The sequence below is a fragment of the Chamaea fasciata genome, unplaced genomic scaffold (genome assembly GCF_029207755.1).
Source record: "Chamaea fasciata isolate MVZ Bird 193981 ecotype frontalis unplaced genomic scaffold, bChaFas1.0.hap1 SCAF_6, whole genome shotgun sequence".
In the NCBI taxonomy this organism is placed as follows: domain Eukaryota; kingdom Metazoa; phylum Chordata; class Aves; order Passeriformes; family Sylviidae; genus Chamaea; species Chamaea fasciata.
The window spans coordinates 36,151,250-36,170,333 of record NW_027094091.1 but is presented as its reverse complement, the minus strand read 5'-3'; the positions used below and the strand labels follow the sequence as shown (position 1 = coordinate 36,170,333).

General features: G+C 43.3%; 2 protein-coding genes across 4 annotated transcripts; one reads left to right on the top strand and one right to left on the bottom strand.

Moving 5' to 3' along the window:
* Positions 1-725: 725 nt before the first annotated feature.
* On the top strand, positions 726-8,402 carry SAP30 (Sin3A associated protein 30). Of its 2 annotated transcripts, XM_066185968.1 has the most exons (4): positions 728-1,318; positions 2,585-2,707; positions 5,325-5,423; positions 7,434-8,402. In XM_066185968.1, exons 1-4 carry the CDS (start codon positions 1,016-1,018, stop codon positions 7,554-7,556), a joined length of 648 nt encoding a protein of 215 aa, XP_066042065.1. In that variant the 5' UTR covers positions 728-1,015; the 3' UTR covers positions 7,557-8,402. The 2 variants fall into 2 exon arrangements, with proteins under 2 accessions (XP_066042067.1, XP_066042065.1); XM_066185970.1 differs by lacking the exon at positions 2,585-2,707 and having other exon boundaries at positions 726-1,318.
* A 1,429-nt stretch (positions 8,403-9,831) lies between these two features.
* SCRG1 (stimulator of chondrogenesis 1) lies at positions 9,832-17,632 on the bottom strand. Of its 2 annotated transcripts, none has more exons than XM_066185971.1 (3): positions 17,540-17,632; positions 12,706-12,983; positions 9,832-11,166 (listed from the first exon to the last, which is right to left on the bottom strand). In XM_066185971.1, exons 2-3 carry the CDS (start codon positions 12,954-12,956, stop codon positions 11,112-11,114), a joined length of 306 nt encoding a protein of 101 aa, XP_066042068.1. In that variant the 5' UTR covers positions 12,957-12,983; positions 17,540-17,632; the 3' UTR covers positions 9,832-11,111. The 2 variants fall into 2 exon arrangements, with proteins under 2 accessions (XP_066042068.1, XP_066042069.1); XM_066185972.1 differs by lacking the exon at positions 17,540-17,632 and adding an exon at positions 17,416-17,456.
* Positions 17,633-19,084: the final 1,452 nt, after the last annotated feature.

The following is a 19,084-nucleotide window of genomic DNA, read 5'->3' as shown; positions in this document are numbered from 1 at the left end:
CCCGGGAGCTCCCTCCCGCAGGAGCGCCCGGACAGAGTCCGCCCGCCCTCTCCGGCCGGCGGGAGCCGCTGCCACCCGTGGCCGGCATTAAGCGGAAAAGAAAGGAGGCAGGGAGGGAAGAGGCCAAGACGGAAGGCAGGAGACAGACGATCCGGAACGAGCAGCCCGAGCAGTGCCGGCGTCGGCTAAAACACTAGAGCGAGAACAAGTGAACAGGGGGGAGCTGCTGCGGCACAGCGAGGCGCCGCCGAGAGCCGGGAGAAGGCGGCGGAGGCCGCCGGCCCCGCGTCGCTGGGAGCGCGGGTACGCTCTCGGCCGTGCCAGCGACAGCTCCGACCCGCGATATCCTCCGGGTCCGCCCTTTCACATCCCACAGCGGAGCCGCCGGGGAGGCGCGGGAAGGGGGGGGAAAGAGGCTGGCACACGGGGCTTTTTAAAGGTGGGCTGACCGCTGCCGCCGCTCCCGGGCAGCAGGCCCGGCCTCCAGACGGAAGGGAAAGGGAGCGGAGCGCGGGGCGGGAAAAAAAAGCGGCTGCCGCAGCGCATCTCGCCGCCCCGCTGATGCCTCGGCCGTGCTCCCGCCGTCGCACAGTCCGCGGGGTGACGCGGCCGCGCCGGCCGGGACAGGAACTGCGCTTCCCGTGGGGCCGCGCGCGGCAGCCGGCATGCGCGGCGGGCGGGGCCGGCGGGGCGGGGCGGCAGGTTGCTGTTGTTACATAGGAAACAGCTGAAGAGTCTCCACATGACAGGGGGGGAAGGAGGAAGTGGGGTGGCCCGCGGGGCTCCGCCGCCGCCGCTGCTGCTGTAGCCGCGGGGCTCGGCCGGCGGCTGCTGGCGAGGAGAGTCCTTTCCGTAACGCGTGGGCTGACCGTCGTCGAGGGCGGACTTGCACCCCGGTGCCGCCGCTGAAGGGAGGCAGGCAGAGAGCGGGGGAGCCCCCCGCCGGGCCGCGGCGCCTCGCCGGGGAAGTTTGGTGCCGGGCGGGATCCCGCCGGCCGCGGCGGTGGCGCCGGGTATGAACGGCTTCGGCCCCGAGGAGGTGACCCAGCGTGGGGCAGACCCCGCCGCCGCGGCGGTGGTGAGCAATGCGGGCTCCGTCGTGGAGGTGCCGCCGCCGCCGGCGCCGCCAGGGCTGGGTCCGGCCGCCGCCGCGGGCTCGGCGGGCGGCGGGTGCGCGGGCGGCCCCGGGGCCGGGCAGCTGTGCTGCCTGAGGGAGGAGGGGGAGCGGTGCGGCCGCGCCGCCGGCAACGCCAGCTTCAGCAAGCGCATCCAGAAGAGCATTTCGCAGAAGAAGGTGAAGATCGAGCTGGACAAGAGCGTAAGTCCGCGAGGGGCGGACGCGCCAGGGCAGCCGGCGGGGCGGGCGGACAAAAGCGGCCGGTGGGTCGCTGCATCTGTGTCTTAGTTGGTTGGGGGACTTTTAATCAAGTTTAGCGGGGAACGAGGGGTGTTAGGCGGCGGGGAAGTGTTCGTTTCCCCTTCCCACCTCTTTTCCGTAGCACGGCCGAGTTTGGCTGGCGCGGCAGGAGCGCTGCCTCAAAGTCCCTCCGGGCGGGGGGCAGCGCCCGCCTTTCCTGCCTGCTCCTGGGGTCCCCTCTAGCCCCAAGAGCCTGGGCATCGGCTCCAGTAGCCCGGCCGGGGGTAAGCGTGGCCGGGAAGCGCCGCCGCTCGCCGGAGCGGAGCCTGCATGGCTCCCAGCGCGCTAGTTTGTCTGTGTTGCTGGCGAGGGCCGCGCTGGCTGCCCCGCCTCGTGTTGCAGCGCCGCACGTCTCCCGTGCCGCTTTATCTTCCGCTCGGCAGCCATCGGGCCCCGCGCAGCGCGGCTCGGCACGGCCAGGCAGGGTGGGGGTCGGCCGCCTTCCAGCGGGGTGGGATAGCCGGGAGAGCGCCTGCCCTCGCCGGGTGCCGCGGGGGGGCAAGGCGGGCTACGGTGTGGTGCTGCTGGCGGGAGCGCCCCGCTCTCCGGCCGGGGCTGCGTGCTCCCCGAGGGACCCCGGCCCGGCTCTGCAGCCCGGTCCGTAACGCTGCCCCGTGCTCTCATTTGCCCTCAAAAGCACGCAGACCTGGGCACTCTGGGCTGGTGCGCAGCTAGATCTCCCAAAGCGTGCAGATCCCCCCGAAAGGGAAACTTGTTAAAAAGAAAGAAAGTAAAAATAAGTCTGTTGCATGATCACGCCGGGTAACGGAAGTAAAACAAGGAGGGGAGGATATAGCCGGGGAAATGAGAGCCTTCTCTTAGCCCTGCAGAGAACAACTGAAAGCTTGTTTTTTGTTTGCGTGCTGCCCGGCCCCCGCGGTGCGATGCGCGGCCGGAGGGAGGGAAGGAGGGAGGGCTGTGCTGCGTGGCTCTGCAGCCTGGCACTGCTGCATCGGCCCATTGCAGCATTTCAGCGAGCTCGGGGCCCAGCCGGTGGCAGGGAGCTGCAGCGCAGCACACTCTCCATTTAGAAGAAGCCAGTAGAAAAGCTTCCTCAACCCAGTTAATGTGGCTGTGAGTGCTTAGGGGTTGCCTGTCTACGTGCGCTTTAGTCTGGGAGATACGCTGCATGGGGTTTGATTGAAAGACGCCGTTTCATTCTTCTAGGCAAGACATCTGTACATTTGTGACTTCCACAAAAATTTAATTCAGAGTGTGAGAAATAGAAGAAAGAGGAAAGGCAGCGATGATGATGGTGACTCACCAGTGCAAGACATCGACACTCCAGAGGTAGCTAAACAGTTGATCTTTCGTTCCCGAGTTGTTGTGTTAAGCTCCGTAATGACACCGAGTCTGCAGCAACACCACTCTCCCGCTTTTACAGCTTACCTTACGTGTGGGAAAGGGAAGATTCTTGATTCGTACTGTTCTTAATATAGCAGAATTTAACTGAATTTTGTGGCATGATTTCTGATTAAATGGTGCAGAGTACAATGAACCAGAGTCTCTATTTTTAAATGACTGATGGTTCTTTTAGAAATCTGCTGTTTTCAGTTTCCTCCTCCTTGGTGCTTCCTCTTCTTAGTGCATTGCCACATACCGTCAAACTCTTATCTTTTTCAGGACCTGACAACCTGAAGGGAATTGCACATAGTGCTTTGGATATAAATGCTTCTCTGTCCTGCCCCTCCAAACATTTCTTTTGTGCTAAATGTCTTGCAGATGGCTCTTGGCAATTACTCCATTGCCTCAGTCACTTTAAGCACTGAGAGTTTAATGATGATAGCTTTGTTTCTGCCCCACTGTGGGGGCAAGAGCCATTTGGGAAGCTCTGCTGTGAAGGAGTGGAGTAGAGATATACAGTGTATTTTCAACCTGTTTTCTCCACTACACACCGATGAAATTTGACCCATTAAAATAAGAGAACCTAAGCGTTCAACTTTTTTCATAGTGTAATGGGTTGATCTTGAACATAAGGCTCTCTTTTTCTTACACGTACTCTGGGTTATTTCGTTTATTTCTGCTACAGCGTTGCTTAGCAGGTGCTCCACAGTGTGTTAATTTTGGGCAGAGTCTGTTAAGCTTACTGGTCCCTTCTGAGACGGATTGTTAAAACATTCTTCAGAAATTGCTCTGTACGTGTTAATTTAATGGCATCCTTGTGGTCAGCATCTGCAGATAACAGCAAGTAAGGGAGGAAACTTTGTGCAGGAATCTGTGCCTGTAGGCACTAGGCTTCAGTCTGAAGGCTCTGCATAAGAGGATTTTAGGAGATTGAAAGTAGTTTGATGCTGGGTGGTGTTGTCTGTCTGGTAAATATCTGGGATTGTCTCTTGGAAAGTTCTTTCTAAAGCTAGTGCTGTGAGTGACTTCAGGTATCTCTCTGATACTGTGTAATTGCAGCTCTCCTGGAAGCCTGTTTTTTTATGCCAGGATTATAGAACATGTCGCTATTGACAGATATATCCAGAACAAAATAACAAGCTTTTTTCTTCTTAACAGTATTACTACAAAAAAGAAAACTGGGAACTGTTTTTGAGGAGTGTCAGCTGGCTGTTTGGACACGGGCAGGATGTTCATTCCTTGTAATTACTGTATGCCTTAGATACCTGTTTGCCCTTGACCACCTTTTTTTTCAATTATTACCCAATTTGCTGAGGAAAAAAGTATAATTCTTGTGAACAGTTGAAGGGCTCTCCTGCTTCCATCTCAGTCATGACCATCTTTACTGTTTGGAAATGATTCCTGCAGGAGGAGAAGAAACTCCTGCTGTACTGGTGGCTTCTGGGGTTTGGTGAAAAGCTGCTGTTCCTCTTTTGCATGCTGCTGCAAGGGTGACTTCCCCACTGTGACTTGGGAAGTGGAATTTAATGTCATGTAAGCTTCAGAAACACCAAAGGATACCATCCTTTATCATGCAAGGTGGCCTCACTTTAAGTCTGGCCAGGTTGCCAAGTGTGCAGTAACACACTTGTTTTAAATGTTCTGCAGTAAGACTGTTAAATAAAAATTAATGCCTTAATCTTTAATGCAGTGAATTTGGAGAATACTATTGTAATTGCAACTGACCTAATAGAACTTCTAATTCAGCCTGCTTTCTGAGCTTGCTCTCCCATTCAGTCATCTGATTAAGCTCTCTTAGGTTGTCAGGGAGGATGGGAGGGTAAGCTGTTGCTGGGAGAAGTGTCTGATCAGGGTACATAGGATTCAAAACTGACCCAGTACTGGATTAAGGCTGTGTATTTGTATCCTTGAGAGGACTTTGTGTAATTCTCTCAACTGTTGACTGACACTGAGAAAGAGTTTTGAACATTTATGCCCGTGCACATAACTCCTGCATTTTCCTTGTGTAGCAGGGATATATGTGGAGAGCAAGTGCAGTTGTTTTCTCTCCTCAAGCTGAGAACACTTGTGCTCTAGACTTTGTCCTGATTCTAATATGTGCTCTTTCATGATGCAGATGTGCTGTGTCTTGTATGTAATCTACATAAGATTTAATGGCTGAAATCACAATATAGGGATGTCCTTTGGATCAGCATCTTCATAGATATTGTATCAGAGTTGCTATTGGGCTTTGTGTTACTGTGCTGGAACTAGCAACCAAACAAAAAACCCAGAACAGATGAAAGTACAATTGTGAGTTCTAAATACTGTCCACAGCTAAAGGGAGGTAGAGGCATGCTCAGTAGCAACAAAACGCTCTTAAATGGAGCTGGGCTATTTTCCTTTCTGCTGGAAGGTGCAGGGTGGGGTTTGTTTTTTGTCAAAATGACAACTGCTGAACTGACTGTTTACACTTGTGTATCTGTAAGTTTCCAAAATGTTTTTGTGAGGGGAACTATTAATGACTGATTTTTTTTCAGTAATATTAGATTGTTTTCTTCCCCTTTCCCCTCTTTTCTTCTAGGTTGATTTATATCAGTTACAAGTAAACACACTTCGAAGGTACAAAAGACACTTCAAGCTACAGACCAGACCGGGACTTAACAAAGCACAGCTTGTTGAAGTATGTATGAGTGTTTCCCATAATAGAAAATGCAACTTGCTGTGGCATGTGGTTTTCTATACACTGTGATCCTTGCATAAAGTGTCTATATAATTTGGATTTTAGGAGAACAAAAGGGAGCTGCTTATCTAGCTTCCTTCATTGGCCACAGCTCCTGAGCCAAGTTAATCAAAAGTAAAAGCTTTCCAGAGGAGGGACTCTGAACTTCCAAAAGGAGTGTTTGCTGCTTAAAAGCACAGTGTTAAACTGCAGCAATAAGATGATTTTCATGCCCCTGAATATCATAGAATTGTGGATTTATTTTGTCTGTGCATCAATCACAGCTTCACCTGAAATGTCCTGCTGAAAAGAACTAGAAACTGAGAGGTTCCAGTGAAGTTCTGGTAAGGTTCAGACTTCGCTTTAAAAAGCTAGTTACTGCAACCATAGGTTTCTGTATATGTAAAGTACAGAAACCTGAAAGAAACACACTTCTATTGATAATTAGTTCAGTTAAAACCTCTGGAATCTGCTGTCAGAAAACTGGAATTGTGTGGAATTTACTGTTTCTAAAAGTGCTGAAGCTGCACGTCAGTACAGCTGTATGTTAGCATCTTTGCTTCGCATGAGTGCAATTTTAAAGGAATTCTTCAGTGCTGCAAAGGTGCAGTCACAGCATATTGATGTAAATAAGTGGAAGAGCTGGTGATCTTAACAGGAAGGTATAGCTACTGATTTTTCACTTTTGTGCAGTGATACATTCAGCTGTATTTAGGTGCAGACACTGTTTTCATCTCTCCTTAATCTGTGTGGATTAAAAGCAAGGCTCTTAAAGGTATGAGTGATCTCAAGGCTGAACTGTAAAAGAATAGTCCTGTTGCCACTAAGTGTAAGAATGCAAAATCAGTCTTCCATATTCTTATATGTAGGTTTGCTCTTGAATTAGCAGGACTATGATTTGAGAAAGCACAAGCAGTTTTTGTTCCGCGAAACTGGTGTTTTGAAGGGTGTGCTTTAGGTACAGCTCATATGATACTTGCACCAGGTTATTCCAGTGCTGCATGGTGTGCACTGGCAAAGCTGCTTCTGCCACGTGCTTGATTTGTCTGACCTGCAGGTGTTTGTGAGCCATAGCCACAGAGATTCCTTAATATACAGTACATTGGATGCCTTGTAATCTGTCCTAACATACCATAGACACTGCTCTAGCTGTTACTGAAAGTTCATGTCAAATTACTGTGTCAGACTGCTTCTCTGTGAATGCTTTTGGGGTAGAGTTTAGAAAGCTTCCTAACTTTTTAGTTAGGCTAAACATTTATTCTTATATCCTGTGGTGCTTAAGTGAGTAGTCCCATGTTTTTCACTTCATAATTTTAATTACCAGTCTGGCAAAAAGCCAGAGAACAGACTCAGTTGCAATGTTTTGCAACTTTCTTTTGAAGCTGGTGTTCATTTTGATGAAGGGAAAGACTGCTGAAATGACAAGTGATTCAAGAACTGCTTACAGATTGTCATATTTCAATGGTTACAGTATGGTGACTTTTCATTGATAGCTCTGTTTTTCAGAGCTGAATGTTCAGTTATTGTTCTCTGATAAATCTTGTGTTAGATGTTTCTGTATGTGATTTGATGCAGACACCACCTCCCAAGCAGTAGCTTCTCCTAACTGTGCTGTCACTGTTGATATTCTGTAGTCATCACTTGTTATATTCAAGCTTTAACTGAACAGATGTAATGATAGTCCCATGATTGTTCTGATAGCTTTGAGGGTTTTTCCCCTGAAAAATTTATCAGCTTTTTACTTTGGAAATCAGGGATACAATCTACTACATTTAGTTCACAGTTATCAGTAAAATGGTTCCTGTTTACCTTTCTATGACTACTAAAGACTTCTAGAGAGAGGCAACATTTCCTTTTTTTGTAAGCTTCTAAATCAGCCTTTAAAACTTTATTGTGTTCTATTTAAATTTGTATCTTCAGTTTTTGCATGTAAGAGTGATTATTTAATTTCCTTGCATTCTTCCTTTATAGATAATTGGCTGCCATTTTAGGACAATTCCAGTGAATGAAAAGGACACCTTAACATACTTCATCTACTCAGTGAAGAATGACAAGAACAAACCAGATCTAAAGATGGATAGTGGGGTTCATTAGGCAGAAAAGGTTGGGACTGAGACTCAGGCTGCAAATCAAAAGACTGAGGTTTTGTTGATATACAAAAGCTTTCTTTGTAACTTTTTCTCATGAGAGAGTTTGCCTGTTTTATTTTTCATAACCTTGCTGATTTGTTTGAAAACCATCTCTTATGAAACAAATTTCCTCAGCAAAAGTATTTTAAATAAATATCACTGATATTGTTGCTCAAATGGGTGTGTCTGTAATTTTAATGAGTTGGACTCGATGATCCTGACGGGTCCCATCCAGCTCAGCATATTCTATGATTCTATGATACTTGTACCTAATAGTTAAGCTTTGATGAAGTATGTAATAATATTAAAATATTTTTCAATTAAAATGTGCCAAGGATATATTTATAAATGTACCTCAAGTGCTCATGATGCAATGCCTTTAAAAAAAAAAGCTGTAGCAGACTTGTCAATAGGTTCTTTTTCCTATGGTAAAAGTCTTTAAGTGTCAGTTCTGTACTTAGCTGGGCAGAAATGGCTGAGTAACACATTTTTTTTCCCCCTTTGGAAATAAGAATTGGAGGATTTTCTGATTTGTTTGTTCATTTTGTCATGGTGGAGATACATGCTTCCAAGCACTGAGGCGTTCCTGCTCCTATATTAAAATGGGAAAAAATGCAGCTCTCGAATTTCAAAGCTGTAAGTACAGATGAAGAGACTGCTGCAGCTTACTGTGCTGAGAAATCTTTCGGCTCGGTAAGAAATCCTTTACCTGCTGACTTCTCCATTTGTCTGCATGGACTGCTGCTAAGAACTTAATTGGAGAATGACAGTCAAGCCTGTGTGGGGTCAATACAGTCTCTTCTAAGAGGCACACTGTTTCTTTCTCATTGCATGGATTAGCTCAGGCCTGTTTAAAAGGAACAAACCCCCCCTATCAATAAACCCAAAACTTACTGTAACTTATGGAGAATAATATCCAGCAATACTTAGGCTTTCAATTGATTGTCTTAGAAAATTCTGATGTTGAAGATGGAATTATGAATGACTTCTTCTATTGTCAATTATTGTGCCAGTCTAAATGTGTGGTGTATGGAATATGATTTCTTTCTGCTTAAAGCTGTGCACAGAGGGTGAATAAAAAGCTGAGGGAAAACAGTTTTCATCTTGAAGCTGAGGAGGACATGGCTTCAGCTTGTTCAGTTAGCATTCATTGCAACTCCTAACCTTATCTGATGTTTGTAAGCTTTTTCTTAATTTGGGAAAAATGAGAAAGCAGTATGTCCATAGTCTAATCTGCTTGATGTTAATCTTTTGAGTTTTTTTAAAAATTACTGCTCTGCTAGCATCACTACAACTAAGATGCTTCACTTTGCTTTTTTTGACCTGTGATGCTTGGATAGAACTGAATGATGATAAACCCTAAACTCAAACTGGCTGCCTTCCCAGTATCTCTCAGTGGTATGATTTCTTTCACTTCTACCACTTTATGTATTTCCACAATACAGTTCTGCAGTGCTGGCCTAAGTTCGAGACAGTGATATCTAGCTAGTGACAGCTAAAATTGGTACTCCTCTGAAGATACGTTTTCATGCCCATTTCACGGTGGAGACTGTCAGTTTGTTTACTAAATGTCCTTTGCACACATTCTAGCTTCTTACCTTCAAAGTGCAAGTTGCATAAAAAGCCAGGGAAACATAGTCATGGATAGGACATCCAAAGGATAAAGAGGTTTTTTCTGAGTGCATGACAGGGTTGAATGTTCTCACCTAGGCCTGGCAGGACCTGTAGAAGAAACTGTGTGAGGGAAGGAGAATGGGGAAAGAAACAAAACCAAGTTTCTATGGGAAGTCAGTCTTAAAGTAGTAGCTTAAGTGACCCTGTCTTGCCCCAGTGGATTGTGGATTTTCCAGGAGTCATGGAAGGTAACTGAAAGCCACCAGCTTTAGTACCCAGCTTTGTATCCGCCTTACACTTTTTTGTTATGGCTGCTTTGCAAAGCTGTGAATGCCAGGCATATGCAATGTGATTCTTGCAGAATCGATGGCACAAACAACAGAAGTTAACATACCCTAAAAGCTTGTAGAGGACTTTAAACAAGAGCACATACCGTAAGTTTTTTTTTTGCAGAGCACTGACTTGGGATATTTTCACTGGGTTGCCAGATTTATGGGGTTTATTTTACTATCAATTGATTATTTGGTAGGAAGCCCAAATTACTCTAATCTTCTTGAATAAATACACAAACGAGGCTTAGAAAGCCTGGTGACACAAACTGTTTAACAGTCCGTAGGGCAAAAATAGTACACACAGATTTACTCAAAACATTTATTATTGGCTGTGCATAATCAGCCCCTCACCCACTATCAACCCTTGTTTACTAACAAGAAAAACAGCCATGGTGATATTTCATAATGACACATGAAGTAAGTGTGGTAAACTGATGGTAGCAGTTTGGGCTAATGTGTAAGATTAGTAGGTGAACAGTGCATTTTTTGAGTAGAGAAGATGGCACCGTTCCTTCAGTACTGCACACTTTCCATCTGACTGACTTGATAGCTAAAGAGTTTGTATGTGTAAGGCAGCAAGTCAGGCTCGCTGCTGCCTGTAAGCCTGGCTTGTTCAGGTGACTGATTAAAATTATGTGATCACCTCTCAACACCTGCCAATACAGATTGTGGTATAACAGAGAAATGATCAAAAAATATGTTTCTTTGTATCTGTTTCATAGATCACAATACCTCTTAAATATTAAGATGATTATCTCTGAGTTTTCTGGAGCTATTGCCTTACAGGGCTAGCCTAAAGAAGGTAGCATTTAAACTTGATTTTGGGGTACTGTATTTCAAATAGAGCTTGATTTAAAAATCGGTTGTTCTAATATTTTTAAATGTTCAGTGCTAAGATCAAGCAATTTAAGGGTTTAAAGATTGCATAGTGAAGGCAGGTGGCCAGTTAGACATAAGACCAAGTGTGCTTTAGTACTGTTAATGTCAATTTTTACTGTTTTTTTTATTCCAGTGAAATACTTACAAATATGGAAATATATGCCTTTTGTATGTGCAAATATTTTAAGATGCCTAAACAGAACATGGGAGCCTCTCTTTCAGAGTGCCTGGGACTGAGTGGCTTCAGCTTAAAACTGCTTTAAAATGTGATGGCAATAATGGAATATGAAGCTGCACTGCCATAAGTTGCTCTGAGAGTCATGTTCCTGACTACATGAAGGCTTAGGCTTGAAGTTTCTTTGTCCAAACCAGCTAAGGATATTGTGCTGAGTAAGAAGAGTTATGCTTTTTTGCTGGGGGATGCATATTAGAATACATTAGGAACTTGTACAGTCTGTTAAACCATGGAAATGGCTTTATGGAAATTAGGTCAGCTACCAGATTTGAAAAGAAAACTTCTTATATATTTGATACTCCATAAAGGTATAGAAAGGAAGCTCTTTCTGCAGTGTAAAGTGAGGCAGTGACTTGCGGTTAGAAAGGAAGTTTTTTTTGTTGGTGGTATTTTGTTTTTCCCCTTGAAAATATTATGTGATCGTAGAATGATGTCTGTTATCTTCACTTGCAGACTTGAATCATTGACTGTTGCAGGGGATCACAAAAGATACCTTTGGTCCAAAGAAAATATCCCTGAAAGATAGGATCACATATTTAAACAATTAGATCATTGGTTTATTAGAGCTTTAACATGACATGCATTTCCTGCTGTGGATATTTTTTAGCATGTATCACGATATATGTGGGATTATTGTGGGATGTCCTTCCAGAAATGCAAATGCAACTGCAGGTCTGGATGAAGATACTGCGTTGCTACCTCTGCTGGCCTGCTGTGGGAGCAATCACAAAACTTTCAATGGCTGACTGGGTTGCAGAACTCTACTCTGATATTTTGTCTTTGAGAAAATAAACTCAGCAATAGATTATATTATCAAAATAAAGGACTTTGGCATGTGCACACATAATGTTTTGGTGCAGTTTGTCCCAGGAGCACATATGCAAAGCAGGCCTTGTGTACCTCGGGATGGTGGAAGGAGTACTTTCTTCCGTGTTTGTATCAAAGGAAGAGGCTTTACTCTGCTGCTCAGAGCCTGAAGCTAGAGACCCAAAGGGTGCTTCAGAGTGAGGACACCATATCTGGTTTTAGGGAAAGCTAAAGATTAAAATCTTACTTGAACCCTGCTCTGAGTTTGTGAGATTTTGAGCTTTAGAAGTCTTTCTCACTTGGGTTAACTTGACTCCCCTGCAGGAGTGCTGAAAAGTTGCCTCTATTGGATTTTAGGGGACTTGAGAAACGAGTGTTAAGAGGAGCACATATGAAAAATCTTTTTTTCTTGCGTATATAATGCCATCACATTTTGGTGCCTCTGAAGTATTAGTAAGTTTTGAACTGTTGATATTTCTAATCCAAATTTACTGAAGAAAAGATGTTGCTGAAAAGCTGAATGAAATAATGCCTTTTAATACATTTTATTACCTAAAACCAGTATGGACTGATGGTGTTTATTTAACTCAGTTATGTTCTTTCTATGTAACCCCAACAAAAACCCCATATTCAGTGAGAACTTCACTGTTCAACTTTGTCAGCAGACCGAGCAAGCCAGGGAGATGTTGATGCTCTTGTGCTCAATCTCTGCCTTGCCTTAAATGAGTGTGTGTGAACCTCAGTGCCCCTCCTTTGTTTTTCTGCTTTTAGCAGCTATTTTTACAGAATTACTTGTTCAGCTGACATATGTGAATGCAGTTTAGAATAGCAATACAGTTCTCTTCCATGGAACAGAAATCAAACAGGATTTTTTTTTTTTTTTTGTGGTCCTGAAAACATCTCCATTGGAAAATGCTGTGAATAAGGGTTTGATATAGTTATTCTTAGTTTGGATCAGTCAGGGGAGTCAAAAGTTGGATGATTCAAATGCTGAAGTTCCTGTTAATAGGACAAGGAGGTTTACAAAACGTGCTGAGCACATCCTAGGTGAGCCCCTGAAAAACAGATCCTCAAAACTGACAGTAACAGAAAATTGGCTATATCTTGGTATCATTTCAAACTATCTGAAGTGATGAATTTCTTTAAAATGATAGCTTATTCCACGTGTGGAAACTGTAAAATGATGGAAATATAATGGGCAGTTGTGAAGAACTATACAAGTTTACACGAAATGACTGTGATCTTACTTTGGGCAGCAGAGCAATTCATTCAAGTTGCAGTAACAGATCACCTCACAGCCCTTCCCTTCCCAAAAATGATCTTGCAGACCATCGTCGATGTGCCGGAGGTTCTCCTTGCTTTCGGGGAGGGTGTGGCAGCTGTGCTCCTTGAGAGCCCTCTTGTAACAAGCCTGGCGCTGGGAAGGCGCCGCAGGGCTGCCCAGGAGGGTGCTCAGCAGCAGCAGCAGCAGCAGCAGCAGCACCGAGACCATCTTCATTTCTGCCAAGCTTCCCACAGCAGGGTGCTAAAGAGAAACGAGGTACGTGACACACAGGTATTGCTGCTGAACAGACCTCTTTCCCTGATTTGCTTTCTGCCTTGCATTTTTCTTTCCCGTGAAGTTTTGGTCATTTGAGCCTGAGTGCTGGAGAGTGTTTCCTCCTAGGAGGTAAATAATATTGCAGCAGAATTGATATTCATTACTTTCTGTGCAACCTTGGGAATCCTTTCATTGGGAATTGAGGCTTCTGATGCTGGCAATTTTGTTGTTTCTTTGGCCTCTCACCTTGAGAAAATTGCTTTGAGCTGGCCCTGTTTTCTTGGTGCGGTAAGTGATTGTATTGATTACTGCCAAACCAGGGGGAAATGTCTGGGTGTGTGTCCTTGCTTTCCTGGCCACTTTGCCTGTCAAAACAAGAGTCACTTACATAAAATAAATAGTATCCTTCCCCATCAAGGTTGTGGGAAAACTGCTTGCTGACTGAATCCTGTGTCATGGGCTGTGAGAAACTGAGGCATTAAGCAGCCGAGGAAGCCGAAGCTGTCTGCAGCGCTGCCAAGTGCTGCTGTCCTGGGCTCTGGTATGATACAGCATGATGAAGAATCTTCTTTATTGGGTCTTTTTAGTACTGCAGACTGCTTAGTTGAGTCTTGCTACTGAAGGTCATAATGGTTTAACTGGGTTTTTTTAAAGGTGGGATAAATTGTCCCTTGCAAAACTCTCCTGCTGACCACTAGGCTTTCCATGGTTTCGTTTAACATGAGCTCTGCTGTTCTGTGCTGCTTTGCACAGTCTGACCATGCCATAAAGCTTTGGATCCTTGAACTTGCATTCACTTTTAAATCAGGCTTTTCAACAACGTTTCAACTGATCTTTTATTGGTATTAGGAAAGAGAGTGGGTTTTTACCTTTCCTCATGCTCAAACAAAATGGATCTGTTCTCTTAACTGAATTTAAATAGGAATTCTGCTCTGAAAATGAACCTAAAGAATGACCAGCTCTGCCCAGTACCCACCCTGTTTGCTCATTCTTTTTCTTGTGTAAGACTTAAGGAAGACTTTGCTGTCCTTCATCTTGTTGGCACTTTGGAATTGATGCCGTGACATGACGTTATGGGCCAGCCCTGGTCTTCTTTGTGGGGCTGAAGATTAGAATGGGTTTACCCAAAAATAACAAGGTGTAAGCCAATGTCTAATCTAAGACTATCAAAGGTGAAGTTAAGATGGTAGAGCTATTATCTAGATAAGGAAATAAATGAAGTATGCCAGCTGTAGGTGTGACTATAATATGGGTTACTTTGTAAAAATCTTGAGACCATCTTTGAAAAACAAACAGTAAACTTTAAAATATATAAGTCTATAGCATTTTTTAGTCATTTTTCTCAGGTAGTTGTCTTTACCGCAGCTATCTTATCTTTCACTTCTCCAGCCAATGAATAAAATGCCATGAAAGAAAATCTGGAAATTTAGATTCATATTCAGGATAAAATACAACACCTCAAAGCTTTTTGGTTATTTATTTTTACATTTAAACTTGGGTGTTTTTTGAACATCACTAGCCAAATAAGATATTAAAAATTGGCCAACATATTAAAGATCATGACTGAAATGAGAATAAGCTCTTCTGTATTTTTTTGGCTTCTGTTGTCGAAGCAGAATTCATTGAATAATTCCTTTTAGTTTCCATGAACTTGTATGGGAACTTTTGAGTAGAAGACTCCTATAAACTACTAGTAATGGAGCCTTGGGGATCTATTTTTAATTACCTCAGAGTGCAGTATTGAATAACATATTGTCTTTATTAGTTTTAGACCTCAAAACTACTACTCAAATAAAGTAAACATTGTTCTAACCTTGGCTGGTGTTTTTTAGACTTGAGCAAAGAATCTGTATTATTATATTTATGGTTTAATTTTGTAGGAGTATAAACACTTTAGTTATGAGGGTTCTGCTCAGAGAAGTCTAATGCTTAAAGAGAAAAAAAGTATTTATGCTATACCTAGATAAATGCCAGTTTCAGGGAGTACAATTTAATCTTCTGTTGAAATAGTTGAGCTTAATTATTTAAGGAAGAAAATTTCCTCCAATTGGATTATTCTGTGTTCATCTACTGAGGATGAGGCATTCATGATACTTTGCTCTTGTGGACTTTTTTAAAATTTCTAATAATTCAGGTGATTTTTCCCTACCTGAAGTTCAACTGAAATGCTCATTGAATTTGTTGCCAGCTGCCTATCTCCTCAAAATATGTAGGAATTCACTTCCTGGAAAATAGGCCCATTCGTCCTGAAAATAGGCACATTCTCTATGCATTGTCAAATCATTAGATTCAAAAATCACAACATACAGTTTTTAAGGTGATTCTGTAACTCACTACTTGCCTTGAAAAATAATAGGTAATTGCTGTAGTGTTTCATCAGGAGGGTTTCTATGGGTGGGTGCCAAAATCAGTATTAGCAAAGTCAACATGCTGGAGAGCTATGGACAGACACCTCCTCTGACCAGTTTTGCATCTCACCAATGATAAACATTATTATTATTCAGAAAAAATATATTTTTGTTTCTGCTTAAATATTTCCTCTGGGGTTTTTTTTTTGTTGTTTTTTTTTTGTTTGTTTTTTTGTTTGTTTGTTTGGGGTTGGGGTTTTTTGGGGGGTTTTTTTTGCAGTTCATAGTCAAACAGAAACTTCATGTCAAATGACCTTTCTTGAAAGGAGTATTTCTTTCCTGGGGGCGAACAGTCCCTGTTTGCAGATGAAAGATTGCCAAGGAGCTGGTATTTCATCAGCTCCCTACACAGGATCGATGCGGGTAAACTCAGCAGACCTTTCAGACACAGCATTTCTGTCTGACAAACTGCTGCAACGTCTTTTCCTGAGTGCAGCTGAACAGATGTTGGAGTGTCTAGGTAAAGAACAAAGCTAGTATATGCATGTTTATTTCAAAATGAGTGTCAGAAGCATTGTCTGCTTTTGCATAGTACAGAGGATAGGCTTTTCTCATTAAATAAGTCAGGAAAATGCAATTAACAAATCCAATCGCTAATGAGGCTCAAAGACTCATTCGTTGTCAGCAAGCATCCTCTTATAGTCCCTTTTTTTTTTTTTTAATAAAGCCTTCTGAAAAGATAGTAATGCTAAGATAGCATGCTAAGCCTGACCAGCTTGCTCTATCAAGATTTTATAATCTCAAATTCTAGCAGGAGTAAAGCCATCTAAAACTACTGAAAATGAGCTCCTTGCATTTGCATAAGTTCTTTTCAGTTAATTATTTTGATTATTTTGACGTGGTGTAAGTAAAGTTTAAGACCAAATGCACCTGGGAATACAAGTTCTTTGAAACAGTTTGGAACTTTTCCTAAAGGAAAATGGTTAGTTTGGGAATATGCTTAATGAGTCAGGAATTAGTGCTGTCTCTGCTTGTTCAGCTGAGAGTGTTTGAATTATCTTGCCAGGCAATTTGGCACCATCTAGCCTTTGGATCCGCTAGATGCAGAGGTAATCAGACTGAAGAGAAAACCCCAAGTCTCAGCCTCCTTGTCCAAGAACAACAGGGTAATAGTTCATGAGAAGTGGTGTCCTTTAAAGGCCACACATTATCAGTAGGAGCTCAGGTGTTAGAAACAGAGGAAACTGAGAAATGGCACAAAATGTGTATTTTGGCACTTCTAGAGATCCTGTGTGGTTGGGAAAATAGAAATATTTGTAGGTTGGCCTATTGACCATTAAAAATATCAATCTTCATTAAATATACCCTTTTCACCTTAAGTAGGCTGCATTTCTAGTTGCCTAATGTTGAAAACAAGAAATGTATCAATTGGCACACTTTTGGTGTATGTTCTTTTCCAGTCTGTCCAGTGGCATGTGCCAGGTTAACGAGTTGCAATTAAAAAGCAAATATATATTGAAATTGTTTCACTGATTTAAAATGAAATGTATTTTAGTGTTTATTTATTTGTCAAGTTTGCTTTTCAAAAACACCTGTAAGATGCTGACTATTTAGTATTTAGATGTGTTAGTGCTTGATAGTTAGGTTTATTAGTGCATTACTAAAAAATCATTACACAGGAACTGCATAACTGATAATATTGTAAAGAATTTTTTCCATCAAAAAAACCTCTTAAATCTATTTTACTTGAACAGTTGGTGCACTCTAGGGACAGCAGCTATTCCACTGACCATGAATTCAGTGAATTACTGCTTTGTAATTGTCATCAATACCATGATTCTTTCTAGAATGTGAGTTCTCATTAAACCCCATTGAATTTTCTTTAAGACAGCAATTCATTGTGAAGACATCTCTCTCTATATTATATTGAGCACTGGAAGGCAATATAGTATATTTAGTGACTTCAGATGTTAATATGTAGTCTCCAACTTCGAAGAAAAGCAAGATAGTAAAAGATTAATTTTGATCTGGATCCCAGCCATGCAACTGTCTTGAATGGTACCTCCTACCTGCAATATAGCAGCTTCTCCCAAATATTCTTCTGCATGTTCCCATATGTATTTCTAATTCTGTATTCTGTAACTAGAAGGAGCAGAACAAATAGACAAGGACAATTTCAGGAGCAAAACGTACCTTTCTCTTCTGGTTCACTCCCTTCCACTTTCTTGGCAGCTGTATCTTTTTAGATGTACCCAGAGAGCGCTAGAGCTCTCGGGGATGAGATGAGAAGAGGGAGGGAGGGCTGATGGGAAGTGCTGTACAAACAGCCCTTTCTTTGTCCTGACTTCTGCCTGTGAGTGGCGAGCGCTGCTCTCCAGCAGCGGCTCAGAGGATGGGCTTCAGGAGCCTCCTCTTCGGTCCTTCCAGCCTAGTCTTGGGGCAAAAATTTAACGTATCCCTTCCAGCAGGAAACAGTCAGTTCATCTAGGATCTGAGGCAAAGGTGTCTCCTCAAAGAGCAAAGCATGGCATCCAGAACAAGGGAAGAGGAAAGATCCTATGGAATAACTGTGTCTTGCTAGTGGAGTGTGAGCAGGCTGGAGGAAATAGGAAGGAGCGGTTTTCTGGGGTTGCACAGCCTGAAAAACATGGTTTCTAGACAGGTGCCTTATTTTTCATTTGATGGACAAGAGCAGGCCTACTCAACAATCTCATGCAGTACTTTAATTTTTGACATCAGGATCCTTTCAAGTTTTCTGAAACTGACATAATTTAAAAAAAACCCTTAATTATTTTAACCAGATTTCTAGTACAGCATGCTCGATGATGCCACACATCAAGTTCCTTACTGAACAGTGTTTGTTTAATCAAGAGGTAAAGCATCACATTGGACAGTATCTCAGAGGAAGTGATTTTAGACTAATTCCAGATTAAACAAATTATCTGGTACCATAAAAATACAAAACAAGGATCTTAAATGGAATTGAAATATCATGTACTAATGAGAAAATAATCTTGAAGGTGAAGCATGTGTCCTCATATTTCTGTTGCAATTTAACTCTTGTTCTACTGTAGCCATCCTGGACCTATTTTGGATGATGGGAATAGAGAAGCATGATTGGTGAGCCATAATTCTTGTATTTTTCTTGTGTGCATTGTTTTGATTCTGATGTTGTGTTGTAAGAGTTTTGTTTTCTCTGTCTGTTGGGCTGCTTCCAGTACAGAGGTTTCTTAGGAGTACAAAAAGGTGCCCCTGCTCAGCTGATTCAGTTTACAATTTGATGTCTCAGAGCTTGTTCAGTTTGATTTATTGTATGCCAGAAGCAAGCTCGGGCCTCTGAAAGAAGTGCGTATCTCATGTTCTGCTGCCTCAGCAAAGAGAGGGGTTAAATGGCACAGTTAGTTAGAAGCAAACCTTTGGAAACTGAGCCTACCTACTCATGGTCCCATCCAGCAGGGTGCTCCCCCCTCTCTGCTGGAGATGGGCAGCTGGGATGGAGAGAACAGGATGCATGGCTGTACCTCTGCCTCTAATTCTGGTTAGAAACGTGAGGAAGGTCATTTTTTGCCGCTGTGGTACACGCACATAGCAACTTTAAAGGGAAGGGAGGAGATAGCTGCAGGCAGCGGCTGTCAGAACAGGACAGCCTTGCCTTTTCAGGGTGACAAAATGCTGCTCCCTCTGCCTTGCTACAGAAATTCTTTTCTGGTGCAGAGCATGGCCGCAGCGTTCCGTGCC